We start from the raw sequence: 26,178 nt of genomic DNA, 5'->3' as shown, positions 1-26,178 counted from the left end.
ACTTCCTAGTCATTACATCAGATTACATCAGCTTTCATCAGAAGGCTGTGCATCAGAGGGGAAAGTTCTTCATGTCATAAAAAGGGAAACTGCCGTCACTCTGGAAGTTTATTCATTCTCCTGTGGTCTGGTTTCAAATTCACTATGATCCCAGTAGGTTGTTGGTATGCACATTCACTGGTATTCCCCCTTGTCTCCCATGACCAGTGATGCCAGGGAGCGGGAAGAAATGTGACCATGTCCATCAGAAAAGATGGCGGTGGTCTTGAATTGAAGGAACACAGCGTGGAAGGAGAACAGAACCATGTGGGGTCACTCTACCTTGACGTGGCTCTGAGCGCCCAGGTTGTAGATCTCTGTCGGCTTCACCTCGTTGATGATCTTCACCAGACACGTGCTGTCGGTCAGGTCGCCGTAATGCAGCGCCATCTCTGACAAGAGGGGGACAAACACACACCGATGAGGTCACATGCAAACTCAGTGATTCACCAGCTCAACCATGACTCAGCTTTTTCCTTGTTATGAATATATGATATTAAAGTCAAGACTTAGGTTTTTTTCTCTACTTTTTCGAGAGTATAGTTCCTGAGATGTGTTTCTACCGATTGGAGATCTCTTCCTAAATAACATCAGTTAGAAATCTGTCAAACATACACGTGTATATAAAGAGAGATGACGTTCCAACCCAAATCATCTGGACTGCCCCCTGGTGGCTGCACCACACCTCCTGCATATTAGCAGATGGGACATGGACTAAACTTCCTGGTACTTACTGTCTGAAGTGTGTGTGCAGGGGTCCTTGTAAAGATGCTGAATGCGACCAGTGTTGAAGGAGCTGGATCGACGCAAAATACCGTGAACCTGAGAGAGAAGGAGCGAGAGGACAAAGACACGGGAGAGTTATTCAGGAAAACACCTACCGAAAAATGTACCAACTCAAATTATATGGGAGGTATCTACAAATAGTTTTATAACTCGACCAAAATTCAACTTGAGACATCGAGAATTTCCAGTTGTCAAATAGATGAAATGGCTTTGCAAATAAGAGACATATAAAAAACTCTTGAGATGCTGTGACATGTCAAAGTGACATTTTAACATCTGGCATTTTGAAAAAGAAAATGCAAATCAGGACGACATATCTTGAATAGTTTGTTCAAGGGTTTTCTTATCCTGTAGATCTCTGGACTCGTACTTTATTTTGTATTGCAGAAGTTGACACGTCGGTGTTGTGTGTCGGTGGTTCATGCTGCCTGTGATGTGTGATCTGGACTGTGTGTTCCGAGGGGGGGGGAATGTGTGAGGAAGCTCTGCTCGGGGAAGATAACACGACCTGATCCAAGGGGAGTCCATTAGAGGGAGGACGCTGTGCCCTGACCTCACTTCCTTTATTCACTGTGAACTTACTGCCTGCATGTGCGCTCCTCTTTAATGCCCCCCCCCCCTTCCAACACCCCCCACACCTCCTCCACATCAGCATTCCCAACCTGGATCCAGTCCACTTCCTGCCTGCTGTCTGAGAATCGGCGGGCTGCGATGAAGGTGTGTGTGTGTTTGTGTGCAAGTCAAGAAGCTACTGTGAGGAACACACAATGAGCTCTAGTGGCAACATGTGTGTTTTTGCGAGTGTGATGAATGTACAGGATCTTCGGGGGGGGGGGGGGGGGGGGGGGGTGAAACCACCACGTGAAGCTTCAGTTGATCAGAAACAACTCGTTAGACCTCAGACGTCCATTGACAGGCTGTTTTTGACCTCACGTTATAATAACAGCTATTTCCCTGTAAATGCTCTGACCTCTGAGCAAAAGGTGAGAAGTTAACAGGCAACACAAAGGGTCTTATCAGGGGGGGACGTGAGTCAGTCCACATCTGAAGCCGACTGCGGCGGTACGTCACGATCCCTCCGGAGCTCCCACACACTGCCGGTGACTTGGAGGCTGCTTATCGAGGGAATGGCCGCTCTGTGCGTGTCTGTCTGTGTGTGTGTGTGGGCATCCATGAGTGTCTGGATTCATTTGTGTGCGTGTGTACGTGTGTGTGTGTCTACGCCTCCAAAGGAAGAGGTTCTCTGCGTTGTTGCAGTCGGGGGGGTTGTTTCTCACCATGTAGCCTTTTTCGATCAGGAACTCAGCGAGGTAGGAGCCATCCTGGAAAGAGAGAAGACAACACAACTTATTTTTCACGATTAAATAACCTAAACTGATGATTTATTGTGTTGTGCAACAAACAACAAATGTATGGGGGAGACTAAGACTGTTTTACTATGTAGAAAACTTCAACAAATAATTACTATACGATATGAAATGAGTTCCAGCTGCAAAAGCCCTAATGCTATATTTTAACTCTGCATTAATAGACTGTCTTCAGGTCAAAATGTTACAGTACTAAAATATATTTATATACCTTTTCAAATAACGTTTGAAATTCTCATTTGGTTTGAAACCAAATATTAATTTTATTTAGGCGCTTCCTGGTCTTTGTATTCATCAAAACTGTTCATGTTAATATTCTTCAAAGCATCCTCGCTTTATGTTTAATACAAATCTTTTACCAAAGTGTCATTAGATCAACGTCAAATCTAAAATCATCCAAATCTGGCTCCTCACAGTTGTTTGTAGAAAAGTGAACTTTGTATATTTTTAATTCCACAACACATAAATGGACATGAGGTGTTAATAAGCAAATAAACAAAAAAAAAAAATGGTATTAGAAAATCTAATAAGGTCTGCATATTTAATTCTGAGGCCTGGGATCATTAAGTGTAACATTCACATGAATCATAGCCAGACATAGTGGCAGTGAGTGTGTGTGTGTGTGCGTGTGTGTGTGTGCGTGTGTGCGTGTGTGTGTGTGTGCGTGTGAGACCGAGCCCTGTCAATAAGGTCTTGTTCCCTTCACCCATGTTACTCCTCGTCTTTTTTCCCTGCTCAGACTTTCCGACCGCACATTCTGGAACACTCTGGAAAATTCCGAACCAGTCATGGCATTCATCGCTCAATCCCCCCCTCGCGTGTACGAACACACACATTTACACGCTTACACGCACACACATTTACACGCACACTAACACTGCCTGCATGCCAGGCCCTATGCTTCCTCAACAGTGGGGACAGAAGACAGAGGAGGGGTGGAGGCTGGAGGACACACAGAAACCCACCAGGCAGAGGTGCTCATGTTTTAGGCTTTGACTTCACAAGCCGTGCAGATTGGCCAAAGCATTACACAACAAAATGAAGAAGTCACTTTGCCCCTCAGTATTGTTGATTGTGAGTAGAGACTAGCTGATATTTTTAAAGGTCAATGCTAATATTAGGCAGCAAATGATTTCGGATATATAAATATATTTATAAATTGGCAATGATTTCCTAGATGTTGTTATCAAACCCTAATGAGAAAGAAATCAAATTGAGGCTTGATATTTTATACTTCAACCATGGAATTTATTATTAATCATTTAAAATAGAAAGAAAACGCAAATAAAATCAAATAGGAAAAACTTGAATAAAAAAAAAGTTGTATTGATGGGCTGGTGTGTCGCAGAAACTTAATCTAAACTCTTGTGTATTCTTTTTTTTCATGGCTGCCTGTATTTCAGTGCCACTCGAGGGCTGTAAGCCAGCAGTGGCCCTTATGAGCTTGAAATGCTCAACAGCTACTGCTTCCCTCCAAAGTCGCACAAATAATAAATGTTAATTAGCTTCACAAATTTATGTTTTATAGTACTACTAACGTCCAAGATAGTTTTCAGCGTATGCAGGTTGGCGCCGATGCCCAACCTGTTTTCTGCTCAACTCAGGGAGGGGTGAGGGGGGAGGGGTTAGGGTTGAGGGGGGGTGGGATGGCACTGGCAGACCCTCGCCCGTCCCCACGGCGTTCAAAGCTCCAGCCGGTGTCATGTTTTCCTGCCCCTGTGCCAGGGTCAAAGCGTTCCATGCCAGACCAATATGGAAAACAAGCCTGAAGAGCTGCAGCTCTGTTTCAAAACAAGAAGCTCCTTTGAGGCCGTATTAGCCCATAAACCCTGGCCTCACCTCGCTGCTTCCTGTTATGGGGAGTTGGGCGCTTGGTGGAGGCAAGAAGGGGTGGGGGTGCACGCACACACAGGCACAAATACACACGCACACACACACACAAACTAAATGTTCACCTGCCAGGTCAATGCCATACCACAAACTCCCCAAAGACTCATTTTGGCCTTTGACACAATATGATCCCTCTACTGCAGCTCCACTGAATATGAGCCAAAGGGCCGGTCCAGTGACAGGAGAGTGAAATTTAATTGAAGTATTGGGCAATATTTCTCTCATATTTGCATTCTGGTGTTATGAAGCATTAACCAAATCCCTCTTCTTGATGTCGAGGCGTGTTTTTAGAAGTCTCGATAGTCTGATGGACGGCAAGACTGTAAAAAGTCAAAGCATCATCATGAAGTAATGCAGTTAATTGAAATGCATTAAACCCAGTGATTTAATTAACACAATTATCCCCTCACGGTTGTATGCCTCAGTCACTAGTTTGTCCAGACTCATAATATACAGACTGTAGTAGAAAGAACTGAATGAGAGAGCAAGTTCGTATATTTGTGTGTTTGTGTGTGGGGGGGGGGGGGGGGGGGTCACAAAGATTCAAAACATCACAGTGTATTTCAATTTAAATTCTGCCAAAATAAAAGGCATATCATTTATTCACGTGGATGAAGGACTGAATTGAACAAGTGCAGCTGTGTCGATGGAATTTGTTTAAATAATCTTCTTCCTCCTCCTTGTGTTCTATTCTTCATCCACTTAAATACAAAAAGGACTCAAATGACGTTGATGTTAGATTTCTGTCATCGGGTGTCATCGTTAGTTCAAATCAATATTCACATCACTCTGATCAAAAGGACGTTTTTAGCATCGTAACTGAAGCACGACTGGAATGACACACTTTTGTCTATATCTGTATTAACGAACAAAAGACGATACCCAATAACCCCCTTAACTAAACTAAATGATCAAGATTAAAATGGCAAAATATATAACAAATTAACAATAGAAAAATATTTTCAACCTCGTTCGATGGCAAGAAAACGAAATAGATAAAGGAAAAACTGCTGCAAAATCCAAATCTTACACCGACCAATCAACTGATCACAGCTACATGTCATCTCTACAGCAGAAAGAAGAAGGGGTGTGTGTGTGTGTGTGTGTGTGTTTTATATGGACTTACTCCAGCACTATGAGTTTGGTACCCCCTGCTGGTGGAACCGTGAACTAACAAATTACTGGGGGCCTTTACAGACTGTAGGTCAGCTCTGTGACCTCTGACCCCTAATCAGGGTTAGATCACCTTATGGAAAAGACCTGGTGGAAAACCACAGGGACCCACACAGAGCATAATGTAAAGAGTGCAGCCTGAAGGCATCATGTCTGTATTCATGTAAACACTCGGAGCTCTGCAGTCAGTGTGCAGCCAAATTAACAGAGTCGCCCCCTGGTGGCTGGCTGCAGTAAAGATCATAAATCCCTCCTCCTCCATGTTAGCAGATGGGAAAACGAAGTACACGTTCCGAAAGGAGGTTTCTCTCATTTCAGTTGATTTGACACTGTCGTAAGTGATTGACAGCTGAGATTGACTCACGATGGGTCATCAGCTTGTATCTGCAGGACCTCGATATCACGGCTCCAGCTTCATTTATCGTTATTTATCGTCTCATACTCTAATTTTTTCACCAAGTTTTGTGGACACAAGTTACGGATAGGGGGGAGGTAATGATGAGATCAACTCCACCACCATTTCTGAGCATGTGCAGTTCACCTGTAACTTAAATCATTTTCAGTGTCAACTGCAGCTGAACTTTTCAACTCTTCCTGTTTTTCTACAAGTTACCAGACACAGCTTAGAGGACGAATCATCTTGAAGGAGCCATTAGCAGCCATTATGAGCGACGGAGGAGATGTGCACACGCATTCTTAGCTTTATGATTATTATTGCTGGCCCTGGTTCAGACTCTGTCCTGTGCTGCTAACTGTGGAGTCGGTGTTTCACTGAGGGGAGTGCGTCACGTGCCAACAGAGGATGAAGGAAAGGGGCTCGTAGGATGAACATCAAAAAGCTCCGTGGGTGACATCGCAGCACTGCGTTGTTTTCCCAACCAGAGGAGATGAAGAAAGAAGTGTGAACCTCAAAGCCAAAGTAAAGCTTGCCTGTCAAACCCTGAGGTTGAACCTGTCCTCTCCGTAACCCCGGCTCGTAAAACAGCGGCAGCGGCCAGAGCCCCTGCCCGGCTCCGCAGCTCTGCCTTGGCACTCAGGTGGTCTCCCATAACTCTGACCCTCTCACCCCAATACTTCACACTGGGACAGCAGTCAGAGATATTCAGACGGAGCAGCATGCTGCCCTGAAATTTATGAACAGTAGTTAGCCGAGCGATTTACGGCATCACTGTGACCCCGCTGGCCTCGGCGAGTGACTCCTGTGATCGTCTATCCAGATGCCTGCGCCGCCGGCTACACGGGCTCTCAGTATTCAACACCAACACCATGACCGACAGAATAAAAATGAATTAACATTGTTATTCTTCTTTTTTTCCTCCTCTTAAAGAGGGCGAGGGGGAGAACGAGCTTCGGAAAAGTCCTGCTCCACAAAGGAATGTGAGAAGCTGAAAATGAGTTTCCAAGCCCTCTGATAGTTGTGTCTCCACAGGGGGCCGAGGCCTGGAGCGGGCGGACCACGACTTCACCTCAAATCAAGATGCATTCTGACAGAATCCCTGCTGCTTATTGGCTCTGATGCAAATGATGACAATGCTTTTCTGCAAGTGCATATGCTACCACAATCTACACACACACAGACACACACACACAGGTCATGTTGCTGCCACTTAAGACATAACAATCTTGCAGGGCTGCAGCTAACACTTATTTGAATTATTGATTAATCAGCCTATTATTCTCATAATTAACTGATGAGTCAACAGACACAACCGAAGATATACAGTTCAATATCACAAGCAGAATCAAATCCTCACGTTTGAGAAGCTGGAACAAACTAATTTTTCCAATTATTATAAAAATTAAAACCGTTAAATGTATAGATTTCCTTTGATACTTCAACATTTCTCAGCTTTATTAGTTGCTTCATCTTCAAACTGGTTTCTAAATCTCAGATTGTGCCATCGCAATATCATTGAGTTATTGATTACATGAGTAATCCCTCAAGCTGCACAACGCTCTATCAAGACTTGTAATCTTTCAAGACATGAATCTCTTCCTGTGGAGCAGAGAACAACCGTCACTGACACCAGGAGGACACTGATACTACAGGTGTCTGAGGGTGGTTAGGCTAAAGGAACCTGTGGTATGGACGGGTGTTCTGTGTCAGTGATATCGAGGTGTAGCTGGTTTGTAAAGGGCTTGTCAACCATTTGTCTCCAAAGGGACAAAAGGCAAAATGACCCAGGATAGCATGATGGTTTTAAATGTCTTTTAAAAGCTTTGCCAGCTACAAAACTTGTTGAAATCCTATCAGGTACTTTCCTCCGCCTCTGGACTTTATCCACAGTTTTGAAAACTCAGCAGGAGAATGGAAATGGTTCAAATCTGTACAAAAATTTATCCTTTGGGGAATAAATTCACGTTGATTATCTGATCTCCAGGCAAATAAACTACAGCAAACAAAGTCATGAATATAACAAGAGGTGCTCTTTCACCTGGTTTCATTTAAACAGGCATTCAAACATCAGTCACTACACAAGTCAAACCGGTTCTGCCTGATTCACACTTCTCTCTTATCCCGGTCTACAATTCCGGGTAGCGTCATATTCAACTTTGACGTAAAGGTTTCACCAAAATAGCACATTCTCAAAATGTTAACTGTGTCATAGTGACACTGCTGTCAGACGCAGGTGCTGTCCCACAATTACCTTTTATCTATATATATATAACAATGAGTCAAAATTTGCTTTAAAACGACCAACAAATAACAGGAAAAAAAATCTGAACATACATAATTTACAGAAACTGTTCAAAAAAAGATTTAAATAACATTTTCCCATTAATGGCAAAAACCAAAACGTCTGCAGAAGAAGTTGATTGATTGAAAAAATATTCTTCTGGTTCTAGTTTTGTGGAAGCTGGTGAAAGGAGAACTCAGGCAGCAGCTGATGTCTCATGCAGAAAAGTTTAATGGAGACTTGATGCATCAAGGAGACCAGAAGGTGGAACAACATACAAACGCTCACAGAGCAACATGAGCAACTGTCTCCCCCCAGTCTGAAGATGTCCCTCTCTATGCTACATGTATGTGTTCGCATCCTATTGGACGGTTAAGTCTCAAATTTGCATTCCTAAATCACATTGTGTCCTCGCCTCTTGCCCCTGGTGTGTCTCTGTCTGGAGCATCTGAGTTAGATATGAAAGTCCCTGAGTCTAGACACCACTATGTCCTGTTGGTTGGTCCTTTAGCCAGCACCTGACCTCTGGTACTGCTAAGAGAGAGACGGGAGTGTGTGTGGAACTAGACGGGCACTATTCTCCTGTACAGATACAATATAATATACAATATATAATACACAGATGTGTGAGGATGGTCCCCTTTAATCGAGCTGTACCGAATTTCAGAAACTCAGATATCAAAACCCTAAATATGCAAGATTTTAGTTTTCATTGTATTCGTTCAAGATCCATGAATTTTCGCAATGTCATAGAAAGTGAAAAGATTCCTGGGTCCAGGCCCAAATCCAATGACTTCTCTCTTGTCCCATCATTTACAAAGTTTAAAAGGAAATTAGTTGAGTCAAACTGACATGAAAACACAACCTCCACAGCGAAGATAGTGAAAGATAACAGAGCTGTGTTTGCCAAAATATGATAACCTCACTGTTTTATTCCCAGTTTGTTTCTGCTGACCCCAAGAGGCCAAAAGAACCAGTAATTTCAGGACTAACTGGAGGAACTGGAGTGAAATACCTGTCGTGCATTGATAAAAATGATCTCATCAGATCATCCAGCTAGAGAACGATTTCTGAGAAGCCGACAGGACACCTGATTAAACAATGGCCTCAGGGAAATGAGCAATAAAAACCAACTGTTAACTTTGTGGGTGTGAAAAAGCAAACAAGCAAACAAGCCAACTGATCTTTGCCCTCTCTGCTTGGACAGGCAGGTTTGATACACCGGCTCCTCGTCACGCTAATGTCCTAAAATTTGCACGTTTTCCAAATAACAGTTCTGAGTAAAGCTGCTGAATTAACACTACTGATGAGTTTGGAATTCTTCAGGATTGGCAGGATTACCTCACCTTAAATGCAACAGGACAATAGACAGGAATTCCATGTCATTTGTCAGATGCTCTTGTCCAAAGCGACTTACAATTAGCACACTGAGCATCTATGAGGGGCCATTTTTTAGGGGTTCAGTATCTTGCCACTTTGGCATGCAGCTGGGGAAGAGTGGGGATTGAACCGCCAACCTTCTTGTTCGAGAACAACCACTCTACGACCACTCTACCCCCTAGGCCACACAGCCCCAAATTATAACGTTTCGGGATTTCATTAATAAAATGTTAGGCGAATGATTCTCTGTTTTGATTGGTAGACTGTGCTTTTAAAGCCTGAACACTATTCAAAACCTATTTGTGAAACCTTCATCTTATTTTTAAAAGCTAAAACATGCCGTCTTTGCCTTTTCTCCATTCAAACAACGAGTCAGTCAAATAACACGCGTTACTTTTACATTAACGTGTTTGACGTTGTGAGATCAGATGAAACCGTCATAACAGGAGAAACACGACGATTCACTGGCAATATTCATTTAAAGTTTTTATTTATCGTTATTTATCAAATTCCATCTTTTCTTTAAATGTTCATCCTTTAATCTACCCATGGAAACAAAAATCGCCTTATTAGGACTACAGGATTTCAGATTAGGATCCAGAACCGATATCACCAGAGAGAGGATTTGTAAAACCCTTTATTTTTCATTGATTGTATTTGGTCTACGTACAAGTGGGCGTTTTAAATCCGGACCTGGTCCCATGTGTCTTGGCCAGGAGGAGAGAGCAGTCTATCACGTCCTATAACAAATAGAAAGAAGCTTCCAGAAACAGTCACATCTGGTTTCCAAACTATCTGCAGCTTCTCTGGATGAATCTGCTCCAGGTTTACAAAGAGCTTGGCTGCAGAGGAGCTAGAACTTGGTGTGACTCCGGTTTCTCTCACAAGCTGAATCAAAGTTACTCGTGTCGAATCAGAGTCTGAGGTTAACAGGGACACATCTGATGGAAGTTACATCTGGAACAGGTGGAAACAGATGTAAACAAACGGATGCTCGACCGGAAGCTGTCCGTTCAGACACTTTAAGGTGTTTTTAATCGAACGGCAGCTCGGTGGCTCGAGGACACGATCACGACCGACGGTGCGGACGAGTCGTTCTCGGTTTCACGGAGGAAGCGACGCCGGGAGGGACGTTACCTGTCCGGTGATGCCGGTGATGAGCGCCACCTTCCTCTTCTCCTGCGGCTCTACGTTCGCGGCGGAGCCAGCGGCGTTGGACTGGGAGCACTGGGCCATCTCTTACCGGTGGAGTGTTGACGGGTTTTGGGACAGAAACGAGAGACACAACCGGAGAGATGCGAGCGTGTGTTGACGGTGAGAGCCCGGTGGAACGTTACGAAGGCCTGACGTACCAGGAAGAGCCGGCGGCAGCGGCCAATCGGAGGAGAGCAGGTAGCGGCAGCAGAGGAGGGCTCAACAAAGAGGGGAGCGAGTCCGAGAGGAAGACTGCTCCGAGCACCACAGCGACACCAGCAGGATGGGAGAAGAAGTGCAACATCCCCTTTTCACACCCCTGAAGTCCCTTTTATATTATTTTATTCTTTATTAAACAAGGACTAAAGCATTCATCTCAAAATCTGAAGAGAAGATTTAGGCCAGATTTAGCTGTCAGCTATTTTTCTACCTGCAGTCCTTGGGCAAATACACCATAAATAAAAAAATACACCAAATACCAAAACATTAATTTACATACCACACCATCAAAGTCTCAATCTATCAACATATACCAGCACATTCACCTCAATTAAAAATCTAAGTGACGCTCACTTTAATGTTGTCATGATTCACCACTCAGATGCACACACAGCCACCGTACTGAAGGAAATCTTTATACTTGAGAAATTAACAAACTCTTAAAAGCTTTAAATGCAACTAAGCGTTTTTTGAATGCTATCTGGAGTTCATGGAATTTCTAAAAAGCATCTTTCCTGTTCTTTGCTTTTTCAAAACTGCTCTCTAATCCGATAGTCAAAGACAATACTTTCTATTCATCAACCAAAAGCTTTAAGGAAAGGTGTAACTGACTGTTTGGGAAAAGAGATGGTTTGACTGAGCTCACACCGAATCAACATAGGTTACAATGGAAGAATTGTCAATGTTTGCTGTCTAGCTCAACGTGTTGAGGCAAACAACTGCTTCTCATCCCGGATAGAGATGCACCTCACCCTTGTCAATCAGATGCCAGTGAGTCAAATCTATTCATAAGACATGAGCCTACATAGCAGTGAATGCTGACACGTGTTTTTGGGACAGAAAATGTGACTCAGGCTCCAGGTAGATGGTGGCGCCTGTCTTTCGAGTGTAACTGCAAATTCTATTAAACTGAAAAACACCTAAGGAAACAAGCTGTGCCTCTGAACCTGCCCCTGTGGCCCTTTCACTGAGAACCCGTCAAGTTTCACACCCTCTGACGTTTCCTTTGTCTTATCAGAAACCACACATTCAAATATGCAAGGAGCAAACCTGTTGTGTAAGAGACACAATTATATACTAGCATAATTTATTACACAGCCCTGTTCGCACTCTTAAAGGGACCAGCCTGGACGTCCCACCTGCTGCACTCCGATAGATTCAAATCAGCCCACAACTCAAGATGAAGAGGTATTTTGTGCTCACTTTACATCTATCCCACAATATCCTCTTCCTCATGAAAAGACAGGAGACATTTGAGCTGAAATACAATCTTTCCTCGACAAAGGAACAATAGTGATGTGTAGCCACACCCCCTGCTTCCTGGTAGAAAAACCAGAGGACAGATAGGTTGCAGGAGCTCACAGTGAGTACAATGACGTCAACGTTGTTGGTCGACGATTCAAAGTTTCTTCTCCGAGACAGAAACACACCTCAATGGAAAGGAGAGGAAATAAAAAGAAAAGCGAAAGACACAGAAACAGAAACAGATTATTGTCTTCGTCCTGTTTTGATTCGTGTTATCTCTCGTCCTTGGCAGTGTGAACAGCCGGGTGAGGAACCCTATGAATAAAAACCATGAAGTGAGGGTTGTCCACTTCTCTGCAGAGTGAAATACAAGACAGAACTTATTCTAGCATAATATATTCTTTTCAAGAAACTTTAACAAACGAGAGGTGTCTTATTTCAGAACTAAACATACAAAATTGTTATATGAATGGAGTGATTACCCATGTAAGTATGTAATATGCTGTTGCATTATGGGTCATTTGGAGCCTCATTAATTTTGCTATGGGGTTTTCGGGTCTCATAGAGGTCACATGGATAATGAAAATAATAATTTATTTCCCCAGAAGAGTCAAATATTTGCTCCAACTCAACCAGCTGCAACTGTAAAATGCCATTTCATATATATATAAAGTGGGTCAGCAGCTTATTTTATTATATTATTTTTAATTCTATGTTATTCAAACAGACAAAAACATAACCTGGTAAAGGGTAATATAAAAACTATGTCATAGTATTCAGTGAATTGTGTTGTATTTGGTGGCATTTCAGCCACCAACAGATTTTATTTAGTGGGTTACTGCTCTACAAAATATGAACAATCTACTGCTAAGGGGAGAGAGATAGTCTCATGCAAATAATTCTTGTGAAACTGGTTGTGCAAATGTCCCCATTCTTCTGCCACTCCCTGCGAGATCACATTACACAGGGTGAACCTGCTCCTCATCCATTCAACACATATCTGCTGTTGGTTTAGTTGTTTTATTCATCTTGTTTTACAGTTCCCTGCCAAACGCCTGCTTGGTTAAACATCCTGATCAATAAACCAGGACGAGGACGTGTCGGCGACACAACTCTTTGGATTTCATAATATAAAAGGAAGTCTTGAGTCAGCAGTTTGTTTATTAAACTCAGCACCATCGACCGAACCCAACAACGATTGGTGGGACCCCCCCCCACCTAAACACAGAGCATTTTGTGCTTGATGAAGGAATGTTGTGTTTTTGTAGAGGTGGCTGGTGCCTAGGCCAAGATAAACACAACTTCTGGAGCCGAACTTGATACGTGGACCCCGACTGAGGAAGAAGATCCACTTCACTGGATCCACGCTCGTAACAGGAGCAATCAAACGCTCCGAGCGGCTCCTGGTCTCTTGTTGTTCTTGTACATTTGACCATGTACGATAACAGCTGCTCCCGCAGAGCGCTGCATGATGGGAGGTGTGATTTCATTACTGTCTAAAACAAACATCATCGTATGAAGAAGGAAAATAAAGAAGTTCCAGTGATCCTGAGAAACGCAGCATGTGCTGTTCATCCGGCTGAACAACAGATCGGTTACTGCTTCTCTTCTCTTCTTTTCTCTGCTCTTCTGTTCTTTGCTCTTCTCGTCTTTTCTTCTTCTCCTCTCCTTAGATGAATGAGGAACCAGCCGTACACGAATCTCTACCTCTGCTGCCTCTTTCAAATGAAGACAACAAAGTACAACTTGAGAGGGATTAGACTAAAGACATTAAATAAATAAATAAAAATTAAATAACGGTGTCTTTAATGTATACGTTTAACTTTGTTTAATTAAATCAAGTTATTTACTTTATTGTCTCAAACTCAACAGAATGTATTTCACACGGAAATATTATTATTGAAATACATAAAGGATTTAGGACGATTTATTCCGTCAATCAATCAGTGAAAGTTTGATAATATTTAACCCCTTAATGCCTGAATTAATTTCAATTATATAAAAAAAAAATATTATTTGTGTTTTTGGCTGTCATACAGATGCTAAATTAATTGGAGATTGTTGATTTCAATATAGCATATACAATAGATATAGATTTAGGTATGAGGCAAATTAGCGACATTAGACATAATGGGGCATGACCCTAATTTAACACATTTTCCAGTCTCTGGTTTGTTGATTGATGCTGCTTTTGCTGGAAATTGAATAACAACATATGTTTCTATACAATCGTTGCTGTTCCATCATCACAGTATTTCAAATACAGCTTAATACCTCAAAATAACTTTGCTGCACAGTCCCAAGGGGCTAGTATGTATTTTACACTCCGACCACTAGATGGCGGCAGAGTGCTTCCAATACCTTCCTTGGTATGTGTAGTATTTGCACCATCAGGCACAATCGTCACCTCGGCAGCATTAAGACCGGAATGGGGTTTGAGGCGAATTGGCGACATTCGTCCACAAGGGGTTAAGGCCTCAAATGGAGACTGACCTCGAGCCCCATCATCCCTCCTCTTCATCCCACGGCTGCTGAACACAAACACTGAGTCTCCGTGTGTTTCCCTGGAACGTCCGACAGAAACAAACAAAATCCTGGAGATTTAATTGAGATGAGGCTCATTCTGGGACGGTGATCTGATTATGAGAATGATAATTCAAACTTCAGGTTTCATGAAGGGTTTTCATGTGACTGTGTAAACTGAGAACTGTGTTTACAGGAGAAAGAAAAGGTGTCTGCAAATCAATTCTCTCCAGTTTTTCACTCCTTCTTCTCTTCTCACCCTCTCGCTGTCTTTCCCAGCAGCTAAAGATCCCCCCGCCTGCACAGAGAGACGTTTATTTATTCAGGTGAAACGATGCTGAGGGGAAGATACTTGAGTTTGTTAATGAAATTTGAGAATCTCGCCGCTCCACTTATGTTGCATTAATCCTAAATATGTTCTAGCATTGTATTTTCTGTATATTACATTATATCTGTACAGGAGAATCGTGCCCGTCTAGTTCCACACACACACTCCCTTCTCTCTCTTAGCAGTACCAGAGGTCAGGTGCTGGATAAAGGACCAACCAACAGGACAATGTGGTTTCTACACTCAGGGACTTTCATATCTAACTCAAGACGTGAGGACACAATGGTATTTAGGAATGCAAGCTTCAGACTTAACCGACCAATAGGACGCAAACACCTACATAACCTTCTGCTGCCTGAGTTCTCCTTTCACCAGCTTCCACAAAACTTCCAGAGCCTAACAAAACACCTCATGATTCAGATGAATGTTATATAATAATTGTACTATGCTAGATGGATAGATAAATATATATAGAGAGAGAGAGGGGTAGATAGATAGATAGTATTTTGAATTATGAAATTCTGTTGATAGATGGATCATGAAACTGGTCATGGACGTGGGACATAGAATTGTGTGTGAGGCCCTCTACAGGCCATCTTATAAAACTGGACTTATGGAGAGAAACAACGTGACATTTATGAATTTCTCTTTGTCCTTCCATTTATTTATATATCAGAAAAAATATATATGTTATTATATTACTTTTATTCTAGAGGCAGGAAGCCCATAAAGGTAGTTTTACTGTTGCCCTTTTATTTTTTAACTCTTCTTGGTATTTGAGAATGTGGATAAGCAGAAATATGAAGCAAATGAAGCGTAATATTCCCCACAAATATATGTATAAAACTCTGTTTAGCTAATAGCAAATTCACAGATATAATAACCAGGTCCTGTCATTTATTTCCATTAATGTGAGAAACAATGAATTATTTCCGGGTGTGCTTTATTTATTCATATTCTTCATAATCTACATTTATTCATCTCGTTACACAAGAAAACTTGAAAAAAAAGAAAGAATAATAAAATCAATTAAACAATAAATCAAATAAATCAAAAGACTTTTCCACTTCCAAAAGGAGCCGCCGCCGACTGAGTGGCGAGTTTTCATCCGGCTCCTGATAAAGAGCGGGAGAACCAAGCTTGTTGAGACACTCGCTCTGTCGTCCACTCTCCGTCGAGCTGAACCGTGAGTTTGCACGTAACAAAAAGTGAAATCAAGAATCAAACACAGATGAAAAGCTTTGCACTTCAAGTACAGTCTGGTGTTGCCCCGCTGAATACACAAGAATCCACTTCAGTCAGAAAGGTGAATCAGTCGTAGGTAGTATTCCGTTGTCCGTTGAGCCTTCATGGAAGGTGACAGGGCGAGCGAGGGGCGAGCGAGGGGCGAGCGAGGGGCGAGCGAGCCGCGTGAGAGCGAGCGGAATCGAACGGTGAGCGTCGGGGGGGGGAAGCGTCTGAACGTGGCTCTGAGATCCGAAGCAGTGCTGCTATATACAAAATAAATTAATCAACTCCAGCCGGGGCTCCGTGTGTGTGTGAGTGTGTGTTCAGCTTATGATTGAGAACGAGTAACATTTTTTTAAATAAGACTTGAAAATTTAAAGAAAGAAAGAATTCTGTATCCACAATCCACATATAATATTTAAATAAGTCAGTCTATACTTCTTGGAGCAATAGGCCAAAAGGTGCAAAGCATGCAACAAACCAGGACGACATGACGAACACGTCACTGTCGGTGGGACGGGAACATTTCTTTTTTTAAGGGGTAGGGTGGTGGTGGGGGGGGGGGGGGGGGGGTTCTTGACCTCTGCAGTCAAACATGAAGCTTGATGCAGAAGTGACGAGTGACCTTCAGTCTCCACCAGGAGTCCTTCACCTCAGCAAGGCTCCGCAGAGCATCAGAGCTCGTCGTGGGCCCTGCAGGACGGGGGCCCCGCTGGCAGACCCTCTGGTTCTCCACGACACAGAAACAAAGAAACAAAAGTCTTGTTCCCAGGGTCCGAACATCAAGCTGCGGGGGCGAAGCCAACACAAGGAGGCAGAGAGGAGGAGGAGGGGGGGGGTTCTAGGAGCCATACGGGTACAGCAGCATTGGTCCGGTGTCGGGCTCCGAGGGGCCTTCCCTGTGGAAAGGCAGCTGGGAGCCTCACAGTGTTTCTGAGCAGGGAGACAGGGGCGAGGTTTGTTAAGTTAAGAGTTTATCTAATGGGATTAACGGGTGATTTAAGATAAGGGAAGAAAAAAGCTGGTCTCACCTGCAGGGCTCTCTGGAGTGTGTGAGGAGTGGCACTTGTTTTGCTGAAGAGAGAGAATGAGAAGAATTAATGCATCGATTGAAAAACTGTGTTTGTATACTACTACTGCTACTACTACTACTACTACTACTACTACTACTACTACTACTACTACTACTACTTCTGTTTTATAGGAAATACTTTTCATGTCTTGTTTTTAACTGGTTTTAATGGAAATTGTTTTCTTTTATCTGACTTACTTTTGTTTTGTCTTGTTTTGTTCTGTGTGGTTTTATTTCCATAAAACCTTTGTTAAGGTTAAGTTATGATTATTATGATTATTATATAATCCTGAAGATTCCTTATTTGTTCTTTGAACGATGAAATAATCAATGAAACAAATAAATAGATCTAAAAATATAATAAAATAATTGCTATTATTATCAACAGTAATATTAATGAAATAATACAAATGTATAGAATTTATTTGTTATATTAATTAAATAAAAAACTACTAATATCAAACAAATATATATAGATATAAATTTAAAAGTAAAAGAGTTTACTCTAAAATTGTAATATTGATTTAAAACTAATGTGAAAAGGACATTTATTTTATATTTTCCAAACCACACAACAGCGACCACAGCTCTGATTGGTCGGCTGTTCTGGTGATCCACACAAGGTGGGAGGAGTCATGTGTGTGTGTCCATGGCAGTGATTTCAAAATGAACATGAGTGAGCGACCGATGCCGGACGTGTTCCTGACCTTCTGGTTCAGGCGGTGGTGCAGACTCCGGTCCGACAGCCACGGGTGTCGGAGCGACTCCGCGGCGCTCATCCTCCAGCTCTTGCTCTTCACCAGCAGACGTGTGATGAAGTCTTTGGCCTCGTCCGAGATGTCTGTGAACTCCTCCTCCTCAAAGTTCCACTGGCAGGCCAGGATGTTGTTCAGCGTCTCGTTGTCGTCGTCCCCGAGAAACGGGGACAAGCCACTGAGCCTGGAAGGAGACAGAGGTCAGGGGTCAAACTGCGGCTGGTGTCTGTATACTGTCTGTGTGTGTGTTTGTGTGTGTGTGTTGGACCACGTACAGCATGTATGTGATGACACCCAGGCTCCACATGTCTGTGGGAAATGAAACGAACTCGTAGTTGATGACTTCAGGCGCCAAAAATTCCGGCGTTCCAAAGTTGACCTTGAGCTTCTCCCGGGGTTTATACCTGAGACAGACACAAGCACAGAGGAAGAGGATGTTATCAAAGGTGAGGAGAGAGAGAGAGAGAGAGAGAGAGAGAGAGAGAGAGAGAGAGAGAGAGAGAGAGAGGGAGAGAGAGAGATGCTTTTACCTCCTGGCCAAACCAAAGTCAATGATTTTGATCTTGTTCGTGGCTCTGCTCACACAGAGAATGTTCTCTGGCTGAAAGAGAGAACAGAAGAGGCGATGAGGATATATTTCTATTGCTGTGTGAAATACAGAAATGGTTTTCTTGAAACTCGATGAAGAGACGGGGTCCAGGCAAGAAAAGAACCCTTTCAATCTGGGAACAGATTAACTGAAGCTGGCAGATCCAGAATTTGTTCTTTCTCTCTTTCTCTTTATCTTGATTGTTTTGTTGTGTGATTTCTTTCTTTCATGGGTTAGGATTAGTGTTTTGTCCCTTGTATCATATTTAATGGATTGACTGGATGAATGTAAATAGAGCATAAATACTTGTTTAAATACTTAAATCGGTGCTGAACTGTGAGCAGGTGTCACGGTGGAGCAGGTTAACCTCTTTCTCTTTATCTTGATTGTTTTGTTGTTGTTTTTAAAAGTGTGATTTCTTTCTTTCTTTCATGTGATTTGTCCCTTGTATCATATTTAATGGATTGACTGGATGAATGCAGGTTTACCTTGAGGTCCAGGTGCAGGATGTACATCTTGTGCATGTACTGCAGCCCCTCACAGATCTGGCGTATGAACAGCACCGTGTCCAGCTCCGTCAGGTTGTAGTTCTCGTCGATGATGCGGTCGAACAGCTCCCCCCCCTCCACGCTGCAGCACAAACAGGAGCACAGGGATGTATTAGCATCTATAGAGCTTTTAAACTCGGTGGTGTTAACACGCACGGGTCCAGACGTACTATTCCATGACCAGGATGATGTCGTGGCGGGACTCGAAGGCGGCGTACAGCTGGATGAGGTTGGCGTGGTTCAGCTGGTTCATCACCTGGATCTCGTTCCTCACCACATCCTGAGGAGACAAATACACAGACTGGTTAATTCATGACGTGCACAGGTACGCTGAGTGAAAAGCATGGCTCTGTATAAACGTTTGTGTTTCATATTCAGAATTCAGCTGCACCTTCTCCTTCTGGCTCCTCGCTTTGATGATCTTGGCGGCCAACGTCAGCCCGGACGAGTTCTCCGTGCACTTGTGGACTTGTCCGAATCGTCCCCTGAGGAGAGAAGCACAAAGTCCTGTCATGAGTCAAACACAGACATGGACACAAGAAGCCGAGAAGAAGAAGCAGAGACCTCCTAGAATTCAGATTATATTTAAACTGTGCGTTACCAAATTTCACAAACCCACATTTATCATCCCTCTAAACATGATGATTCATTCTGTGGGTACATGGTGACATTTATTTAAAAATGCTCACAGTGTTAAAGAAAGTGTGATTTGTGTGAGCTTGCTCACAAACAGACCAACAATCTAACAGACGGGCTGAAAACACAACGTCCTGGGTGAGAGTAAATACGATTTACTCTCGTGGTGAAAGGGTTAAGATCAAATTATCCTTTTTCTTTTAGTTGCAAAATATTACCACTGTGGCGTCTTTTTCCGACCGAACATGAGCAAATAATTCATAATAACATTATTACATATTGTTCATTATACAGGTGTAACAGGCCAAATGAACCCCTGCCCTTAAACCTGGGTATACTTTGGTCCAGGCCAGAGTATACCCCTGGGGATAAACTGTGCTAGGCCAAACTATATCCCTCCAGGAGGTTCTGTATCCCACCTCCACTCCCTGAGATGGAAGAAAAATAATAGATCTAGACCCTCTTTTATCATAACTTGACAGAAAGTAAAACACAACGGGAGACAAGCATGATCATTTGATGTTGTTATCAGTGTTTAACTTTGAACATTTATATTGTAGCGAGGACTTGCTGGTCCTAGAAGTTGAAGTTTCATGACGTAGTAATCTTTGATCTTTGTGGAAGTCATAGAAGTCTATGTTTTAGAGTTATAAGATTTAAGTAAGTTAGTTTTCTCACTTAACTTACCTGACAAAGCTGAACCCCCAATAAAATGTTGAAAAATTTAGTAATTCTTGGGTTTTTGAGTGATATACACAATAATTACTTAATTTATATTATATTATTATGGCCTAGGCCATAATGTACCCGGGGTATAATCTAGCCTAGGCCCCTTTAAGCCCAGGTATAGTCTGGACTGGGGGTACACTATGGCCTGTTACACCGGGTCCCTTCAGTAATAAGGACTCTGTAGTGTGTCATTATGTCAGCCATTCTAGAAATGTGCTTTCGTGCCGAGCAGTAATCTCCCGTTGGAGAGGAAGGATTTAGCATCGAGCTCTTACATCACAGAGCTCTGCTAGTCCCCCCCCCCCCCCCCTGAGGCCCTCAGTCACTTTAGAGGGCAATAAAAAGGGTCTTGGAAAAAACTATTAAGCGAGTGACATCCTCTTCTGTTTCATCAGAGGACAGCGACGTGTCCAAGTGTCCCTGAAATGAAAAACAACGTTCTGTGGTGTCCTCGTCACTCACCCCCCCAGGACCTCATCCCTGTTGATGGTGTAGTAGGTGCCTATCTGATGGGGCTTGGGCGTCACGATGCAGTGATCGAACGGGGCCAGCGGAGGAGGGCTGGAGTCTGAGGACACAGTACAGGAAACACAAAGACATGAAATGAATGATAAAAAGAGTGAGAGAGTGGGATCAGCGATTTGAGGACGAGGCCCAGAAACAAAGTGGATGAAAATAGCGGCGTGCCGACGTCTCATTATCTGCTCGACCAGCTGCGCCGACTGACACGCTGCTGACGCTCGAGCTGACACTGGATCTGCTCCCAGGGAAAGAAAAGTCTAATGTTGCCAGCTAACAAGAAAGATGAGTGTTCACTGAGACGCTGCTGAACGTGAAGTTCGTCACAACTTCATGACAAACAGAAGCAGAGCCAAGAGTTTCCATAAATACTGAAGCATAGACACACAAGAAAATACTATAAATAAAATATTGTTTCTTTGTACGAACCCAAATAAAATAATCCTTGTAACAAAGATCTTGTATTTTAATAAGAAATATTTCTCACCCTCTGTTAAATCAAAGGTAAATAAGTATGAACAGCATCTGTCACTTTTTAGTTTAAAGTTCAAAAACCAGCAGGATTTGACAAACTTGACTTAAGACCTACATTTCAAAATAAAGGTCTCGACTTTCCCGTTCCCCCAACTCCCCCAGATTGGCCCTGATTGCTTTCCGTACTTTCACCGACATCATGACGTACCGATGATGAACTCTATCCCCGCCGGCTCCCCGTCTGTCGCCTCCTCCTCTTCCTCCTCCGGCTTTGCTCCGTCAGCCGGAGCTTCCTGCTGCTCGCCCTTCTCCAGCGCCGCCCCCCCCTCTGCGCTCTCCACCTTGCTCTTCTTCAGGTCGTCCTTCACCAGGTGTTCCTCTGTGACGCGCCGCTTGCTGCAGGTGGCCACATCCCCGACCTCCTCAGAGCTGCACATTCACAGGAATGAATATATCTTTCCTTTTCTCAGGTAAATTTGTAATAAATGAAACAATAATCATGATCCAGTGCTTCTGCAGAAAAGTACCTTTCCTGTTTCAGGAGAGGCGTCTTGCAAATGTCTGCGTTGACACTCTGGACCTTTTCTGCGTCTCCTTTGTGCCTCTTCTTCCCCTCATCCTCCACTTTCCCAGCTGGTTCCACTCTCACGTCTTCCCCCTTTTCCTCCTCTTCCTCCTCCGGCTCGGAGTCCTCAAAGACATCCTCCTCCTCCTCCCCCTCTTCCTCCTCTCTCCCCTCAGAGGTGGTCTTCCTCTCCCCTGACTGCGGGGCCGAGGCGTGAGGTCCGTCCAGGATCAGCTCAGCCGGCTCCTGGCGTCTTCCTCCGCTGCCTCGCTCGCCTCCTCTCTGGGCCTCAGCCTCTGAGTTCACATGGGAGTAGTCAGCGTTCTGCCTGTTGAGCTTCTCCACCTGTTCCTGCAGCTCCGGCTCGTTCAGGGTCATCGAATCTGAAACATGCATTTGATTTTTTACATTGCTAGATAGATCATCTTTCAATGAATAATTCACAAACTGCTGATTACAGACCATAAATGAGCTGCAGTTTTTTCTCTACAGTGTTTTTCTAATTCACAGTCATGCACAGACAGCAGTAAGGAGTTCAGTGTCTTGCTCAAAGACACTTCCACACATTCTGAAGGAGCCTGGGATTGAACCAGGAACCTTCTGATCACTAAACGTCTGCTACTTTCTAAGTCTACTGTTTCTTTGGCTTTGTACTTTGTTCTCTACACAACGACAATAAGGTTGAATCTATGTGGATATATATGGATTAGAGCTGCTATTGTTCCCAGTTATTACTGTTTATATTTGTATATATAATATGAATAAACTCAGGTGAGTGACGGACCGACCTGACGAGTCTTGGGGCTTCCTCTTCTTCTGGGCCTTCAGACCCTTCAGGCTCAGTTTGGCTTTATCCTTCTCATCCTTCGCCTTTGAGAAGAAAGAAGAAACAAACACTTTAGATTTTATACGTTACCTCCAGATACAAAAGGGAAGTTCGGAGCAAAGTAAAACTTCACAATAAATCCCCTCAACTTGCAGTAGTCCCATTTCCAGTGATGCCTTCTCACTGGTCGAACTGGTCTGGGGAAGTGATTTGTGGGGTTCTGTATCCAGGAGTCTGATTTCCGACTGCAGCGGCACAGTTATATATACTGGAGATTTCCATTTGCACAATAGTCCGACAACAAGCCGAACTGTTTGTTGCTGTTTCTGCGGTTGCCCCGTAACTCTAGCGTGACGCTCTGGGGGACGGATGCCTTCCTTGGACGAGAGAGAGGAAAGGTCACGGATCATCTGGAGCAGGCGACGTCCCGCACGACACAGGAAACTGTTTTGTTCCCAAAATGTTCTGGACAGTGATTAGAGGACGTGATACCAGAGGAATATAGATAAAAAGGATTAAAGTGGTGATCCCTCTGGGACATTAGACTCCTCCGACAGAAGCTGCTGACTCTGACACACGCTCTCCCATTGCTGAAAACAGCTGCTGAATCAGCATAATCCAAGTGTGTAAGCATGCACACGCACACAGACACACACACACACTGCAAACTGTGAGTGTAAAGTCTACAAAACCAATGGATCCTTCAGAATAAGAAACCTGAACATACTGGTGCAGACTACATGTGGTTACATACATGTGCGTGAGCAAGTAGTGTGGCGTGTTCCCAACCGGTCATGCTAAGGGCTGTGCAGCTGCAGATAGAGACCTGGTTCTGATAAGAGAAGCCGTCTGACTACTTAACATTACAGACAGCGACTTGTTGAAGTACAGCAGGACTAAGAATAGCTTTACTAGGAGCCATATCAGCCCCAAGGGGAGTGAGCGGCAGAGTTACACTGGAAAAATAAATCTAAAAACAACTTTAAAAGATGTGCTTTGTGTGTTTTAGACACAAAATCCAGCATCAGCCATTACAGTGCCAAAGCATTCCACCGGGAAGACGCCATTTGCAACCTTTCCAACAGCACTTAATGCTACTGCTGCAATGATCACAATGCAATCAGACTCCTCACTATGCCGACTTTAACGACATGGCACCCGGGGTTAGAAGCACTGTGGGAATATTGCGTTACGCTTCCCCTCAAACGCAGGAGATGATAAAAAAAGAGAAGTGAAGACACGAGTAGGTGGAAAGACTTTGTGGTTTTTGCAGGTTGTTCTCGCTCCTTTGCGCCCGGGAGCTCTCACCTTCTTGCTCGCCTTGTGTCCAGGCTGTTTGAAGAGCAGCTCCACCAGCCTGGAGCTCTTCACCACCTCCCCGATGAAGCTGATCACCTGCTGGGTGCCCTCCACCAGCTTCTCCACGCCGTCCAGCCGGTGTCCATGACTCTCCGTCCGCTCGCTGACCCTCTCCACTGCCCCGCGCAGCTCCCGGCACGCTGCCCCCACCCCGGACTCCCGCCTCCCGCCGTGGCCCGCTTCACGCAGGGAGGCCAGATCCTGACCCATGCCCCTGACATCCTGGGACAGGCCGTCCAGCCGGGTCAGGACAGTCTGCTGCATGTTGAGCAGGCGCTCCATCTGAGAGCTCAGGGAGTCGATGCGGCTCTCCACGCTGTGCAGGAGAAGAGGAGCTGTCTCATCCTGAGAAGAGGACGCTGCTTGGTGCCCGCTGAGAGACGACTTCCTTCCACCGGGCTTCTGACCATGAAGAGGCTTCGGGTCGTAGACCCTGGCTAACGAGTTGACCAGGGTGGAGTTCATGGCTGGTTTACAGTAGACAAATAGCAAAAAATCTTTCCTTCACTAATGAGGTCCATTCACTTTCATGTAGGTTTGATGGAAACCACAGCGAAAAACGATATCACAGCACAAAGCTGCAGGCAGAAGAAAAGAGGCGCAGGGAGAACCGAGACGTCTCCGCCAACGCAAGAGCCTCCCAGCTGAGTTTTAAGAATAGCAAATGGCGATCCGACAAATTAAAGTGCAGCCCCCTTTGGACGTCAGGCACCGAGAGGCCAGTGATAAGAGCCGGGGGCTCGGGTGTGCAGCCGGGGATTGATGGGGGTTAGGGCGAGATGCTGGAGAGGATCGCTATGTGACATTTGAGACACTTCAAAAGCCCTTCAGTCAGGTGTCAGAATCCCAGGAATCTGGGGCGGAAACACGACGCCGTGAAAAGAAAGTAAGACAAATATAATGTGCAGCCAATAAACAAGGACACCAGGTCCTCATTTCTGATGATGAAGAACTCGTGGACAGGTTCAGGAGGTGGAGTCGTGTAAGTGTTTTACGCAGCATGGATCCAGGCATTAGATCCTATATGGAGGAGGTGTATGGTTTTCAGGGTGACAGGTGCAAGCGCACGGCCGCAGGCCCTTCATGAACCACTGGGACGTAGGTTAAAGACACAAAGCATTATGGGTATTTCTGAAGCTTGTAAAAAGCCACTTGTTTCTCTAGGTTGACCCAGAGGGGGTTCAGGTGAACGTTGCATAATTTCTAATAATTTCCAGAGTCGAGAGCCACAAGACAAATCATGCTTTTACTCCTATAACTCTGCTTGGTATGTTGGATTTATAATTGTATAGCTAATATTGAATAGCTAATTTGTTTTCCTATTATAATTCAACATAAACACTTATTATTGTTTTTTTTTCATGGTTAAATATTTTAATTTTTTCTTTGGTCCATTTTGAAAATAACAACCTGCATCATCCTCATTTGAGAGTCTAAGTCCATCAATGATTTACACTCTCTCATGAGTTTGCTAATGATTTTTGTTGCATTGCCAAATTCCTTATTGCTCCTATTCTGGATTTTATATTTGAATACCATGAAGGGGGTTAAAACTTTTAAACAGTAAAAGTTTGGTTGCTCTGAGGAGTTTAAAAATGTTTTGGTTTTTATTAAGAGTCCATGGTTCAGATGGAGGTTTCTTACTATAGACTCCTGCACTGTCCCCCCGAGGGTCGAGCAGACAACAGAAGAAAACAGGAAACAGGTGAAGCCAGTGACATCTAAGAAGTGTTGATGCACGAGGAGAAGGGGATTGTGGGAGAGGAAACTCACTGCACACGTGTTGTTGTGCAGAACTAAAGGGATCGAACCGACACCGACACGTAAACGTTCATATTCGTGAACAGACACAAACTTTTGACACTTTCAGAGACGTGTCTTCAGACTCGTCCCCGTCTCGCTGCAGCAAGAATCTGCAGAATCCACGGCGCCTGTTTACCAGCACCCATCTGTCAGCACTGGAAAAAGCTGACCTGTACCCTGCATGTCCCGAGCCGTGTTCCCAGGACAGACGGCTCGTCAGCTGTCGGGTTTAACAGTGTATCCCCCAGTGGCCA

At 44.0% G+C, this 26,178-nt stretch overlaps 2 protein-coding genes across 2 annotated transcripts in view; both read right to left on the bottom strand.

Annotated features, from left to right (window-relative positions):
• gmds (GDP-mannose 4,6-dehydratase) overlaps nucleotides 1-10,676 on the bottom strand; it is a 140,910-nt gene extending 130,234 nt beyond the window's left edge. Inside the window, exons 1-4 of the mRNA XM_053431249.1 lie at nucleotides 10,451-10,676; nucleotides 2,103-2,147; nucleotides 774-861; nucleotides 322-431 (exon numbers count right to left, since the gene is read on the bottom strand). Of these exons, the coding sequence (XP_053287224.1) occupies nucleotides 322-431; nucleotides 774-861; nucleotides 2,103-2,147; nucleotides 10,451-10,549 (342 nt within the window). The 5' untranslated portion in view covers nucleotides 10,550-10,676. The remainder of the gene's footprint in view (nucleotides 1-321; nucleotides 432-773; nucleotides 862-2,102; nucleotides 2,148-10,450) is intronic.
• A 6,047-nt stretch (nucleotides 10,677-16,723) lies between these two features.
• mylk4b (myosin light chain kinase family, member 4b) lies at nucleotides 16,724-24,586 on the bottom strand. The gene is made up of 13 exons (XM_053431498.1): nucleotides 24,071-24,586; nucleotides 22,725-22,806; nucleotides 21,899-22,319; nucleotides 21,580-21,800; nucleotides 20,841-20,946; nucleotides 19,405-19,498; nucleotides 19,184-19,293; nucleotides 18,954-19,095; nucleotides 18,407-18,477; nucleotides 18,152-18,280; nucleotides 17,829-18,060; nucleotides 17,081-17,123; nucleotides 16,724-16,779 (listed from the first exon to the last, which is right to left on the bottom strand). The coding sequence occupies exons 1-13, from the start codon at nucleotides 24,584-24,586 to the stop codon at nucleotides 16,724-16,726; spliced, it is 2,223 nt and encodes a 740-aa protein (XP_053287473.1).
• Nucleotides 24,587-26,178: the final 1,592 nt, after the last annotated feature.

The sequence above is a fragment of the Pleuronectes platessa genome, chromosome 9 (genome assembly GCF_947347685.1).
Source record: "Pleuronectes platessa chromosome 9, fPlePla1.1, whole genome shotgun sequence".
Classification (NCBI taxonomy): Eukaryota; Metazoa; Chordata; class Actinopteri; order Pleuronectiformes; family Pleuronectidae; genus Pleuronectes; species Pleuronectes platessa.
The sequence above is the reverse complement of the archived record's forward strand: the minus strand, read 5'-3'. Positions and strand labels throughout refer to the sequence as shown.

Excerpts from the sequence above, each read along its gene's own strand:
- mylk4b (XM_053431498.1), bottom strand. The coding sequence starts at position 24,586 with ATGAACTCCACCCTGGTCAACTCGTTAGCCAGGGTCTACGACCCGAAG. Across the intron at positions 22,807-24,070 it reads GACACAAGGCGAGCAAGAAG|GCGAAGGATGAGAAGGATAA; the intron begins GTGAGAGCTCCC and ends TTCTTCTCAAAG. Across the intron at positions 20,947-21,579 it reads GGGGATAGAGTTCATCATCG|ACTCCAGCCCTCCTCCGCTG; the intron begins GTACGTCATGAT and ends CTGTGTCCTCAG.